Source organism: Arachis stenosperma, chromosome 2, assembly GCF_014773155.1.
Source record: "Arachis stenosperma cultivar V10309 chromosome 2, arast.V10309.gnm1.PFL2, whole genome shotgun sequence".
NCBI lineage: Eukaryota > Viridiplantae > Streptophyta > Magnoliopsida > Fabales > Fabaceae > Arachis > Arachis stenosperma.
In genome coordinates, this window is record NC_080378.1 from 26,965,149 (window position 1) to 26,967,599 (window position 2,451).

General features: G+C 34.4%; 1 protein-coding gene across 1 annotated transcript; it reads right to left on the reverse strand.

Annotated features, from left to right (window-relative positions):
* Window positions 1-217: 217 nt before the first annotated feature.
* LOC130962741 (uncharacterized mitochondrial protein AtMg00820-like) lies at window positions 218-1,188 on the reverse strand. The gene is made up of 2 exons (XM_057888913.1): window positions 587-1,188; window positions 218-281 (listed from the first exon to the last, which is right to left on the reverse strand). The coding sequence occupies exons 1-2, from the start codon at window positions 1,186-1,188 to the stop codon at window positions 218-220; spliced, it is 666 nt and encodes a 221-aa protein (XP_057744896.1).
* Between the last annotated feature and the right edge of the window lie 1,263 nt (window positions 1,189-2,451).

Here is a 2,451-nt window from a genome sequence, read left to right on the forward strand (position 1 = left end):
ATAGTCAGTACATTTGTTAAACAATAAGCCTTGATTAGGGGTACCTTGTAAGTATCTCAAGATTCTCTTGACAGCCTTTCATTGTTCAATTGTTGGCTGCTGCATGAACTGTGAGCACTTATTTACTGCAAAAGCAATATCCGGTCGTGTGATGGTCAAATATTATAGTGCTTCAACAATTGATCGATACTTCTTAGGGTTGTCAAAAATTTCTGAGTCATTCTTGTGCAATCTTAATGAAGACACCATTGATGTTGGCATTGGTTTTGACTGGTTCATCCCTGCTCTAATTAATAAATCATGTACATATTTAGATTGTGTTAGTAATAGTTTATCCTTTGCCAAGAATTGAGCCTCTAACCCCAAAAAATAATTGAATTTGCCTAAATCTTTTAGAGAGAAAATTGAATTTAAAGAATTAATTAAATCATCAATTTCATTTGGGTTAGAGCCTGTAATCACTATATCATCAACATAAATGATAATGTATATAACAAAATTATGAGATCTTCGAATGAATAAAGCTATATTTGAGGTTGAGTTAGAGAATCCAGACTGTTTTAGAGTGTGTGCTAGGGTCAGATACCATGCTCTGGGGGCTTGCTTAAGACCATATAGGGCCTTGTGTAGCTTGAACACTCTTGTAGAATTCTGAGTTGTGTAGCCCGGGAGTTGCTGCATAAACACTTTATCTTCTAATTTGCCATTGAGAAAGGCATTATCAAAGTCAAATTGTCTCGTAACCCAGCCTTGTGTTAATGCTATTGTTATGATTATTCGAATTGTGATAGGCCGTACAACAGAACTATAGGCTTCCTCATAGTCAATGCCTTCAATTTGGTGAAATCCTTTGGCAACTAATCTATCTTTGTACCTAAGAATTTCACCATGTTGATTTTTCTTTACTGCAAAAACCCATTTACAACCCACTATTGTTGCATTTAGTGGTGGATCTATTAGTGTCCAAGTATTATACTTGTAGAGAGCCTTGATTTCATTGTCCATGGACTCCTTCCAATAAGGGCATTGTAATGCCTGTTGAACTATAGTTGGGGTTTCTTTTGTTAAATCAATATTGTTTACTGTTTTGGCCAGAAAGGTTTTTGGATTTGATACACCAGATTTCGATATAGTGATCATTTGGTGGGTATTATGCTCTTTTGTGGTTGGTGGTGGTAATTGTGGCATGGGGGAAGGTTTGTTTCAATTCCAGAGATTAGAATTGTCATGGACTGGTGGTGTGTTTGCTAATTAGCAGCAGAATCTTGTGGATGTATAGTATTTAAATAAAAAATCGTAGGTGGTGTATTTTGACTACTAGAAGTAATATCAGTACTGGTTGTAGGGGTTATAGTATAGATGATATTGTTAAAATTAGTAGAAGTGCTTGATGAAGGCATTGTACTTCTTCTAAAGACAGGAAAGTATGAACTTATAGCATTGTCAATGAGATGCTTGGAAGGAGTTGTTGCATTTGAAAGATTAGTACTAATAGTTGGAAACAAAGTGTGATAAGGGAACAGAAACTTATTAAACACTACATTTCTTGCAAGATAGATTCTGCCTTCTTTAGATAAATTTGTAACCACTATGATTACAATCATATCCTAAAAAAATACACATTTGAGATTTAAAATCAAATTTTCTTTTGTTATAAGGTGTCAATAAAGGATAGCAAGCACACCCAAAGACTTTAAAAGTAGAGTAATCTGGTTTGTTCTTAAATAGAACCTTAAAAGGACTTTTAGAGTCCAAAACTGGAATAGGTAAGCGATTGATGACATAGACTGCAGTAAGAAAGGCTGAATCCCAATGTTTAAGAGGCATTGAAGCAGTGGCCAAGAGAGATAAGCTACACTCTGTAGTGTGTCTATGTTTTCTCTCTATAGATCCTTGTTGTTGGTGTGTATATGGACATGACAATCTATGGAATATACCATTGTTAGAGAGAAATGTAGAAAAGGTTTTAGATAGAAATTCTTGGCCATGGTCACTTTGCAAGGCCTTGATTCTACAACCTGTTTGATTTTCAATGAAAGATTTATATTTTTGAAAAGCTTCTAAAGCCTGACTTTTGTTGAATAAGAGAAAAATGCAAGTATATTTACTAAATGCATCTAAAAAATAATATAATATTTGTAGCCATGATGAGAAGGAAAGGGAGCTAGGCCCCAAATGTCAACATATACTAATTCTAAAGGTTGTGTATAAACAGATTCTGATGTCTTAAATGGTAATTGATGCATTTTTGAAATGGTACAAAACTCACACACTTTATGATTTTTATCAATTGGTGAGGTTTGTATGCCACAATGGTGCATGACTTGAGCTACTGTCCTAAGAGAGCTATGGGCAAGTCTTTTATGCCAGAGTTCTAAGTCATCAATTTTCTTATTATAAGTATAATAAGCCACAGGATAATTCATAGAAGGTGTTAATGATGTTCCTATA

Bases quoted from the DNA above. Each gene is read 5' to 3' on its own strand.
- LOC130962741 (XM_057888913.1), bottom strand. From the start codon at position 1,188: ATGCCACAATTACCACCACCAACCACAAAAGAGCATAATACCCACCAA. The intron at 282-586 runs GTATCTGACCCT...TAATTAGAGCAG, and splicing joins AAGCAAGCCCCCAGAGCATG to GGATGAACCAGTCAAAACCA.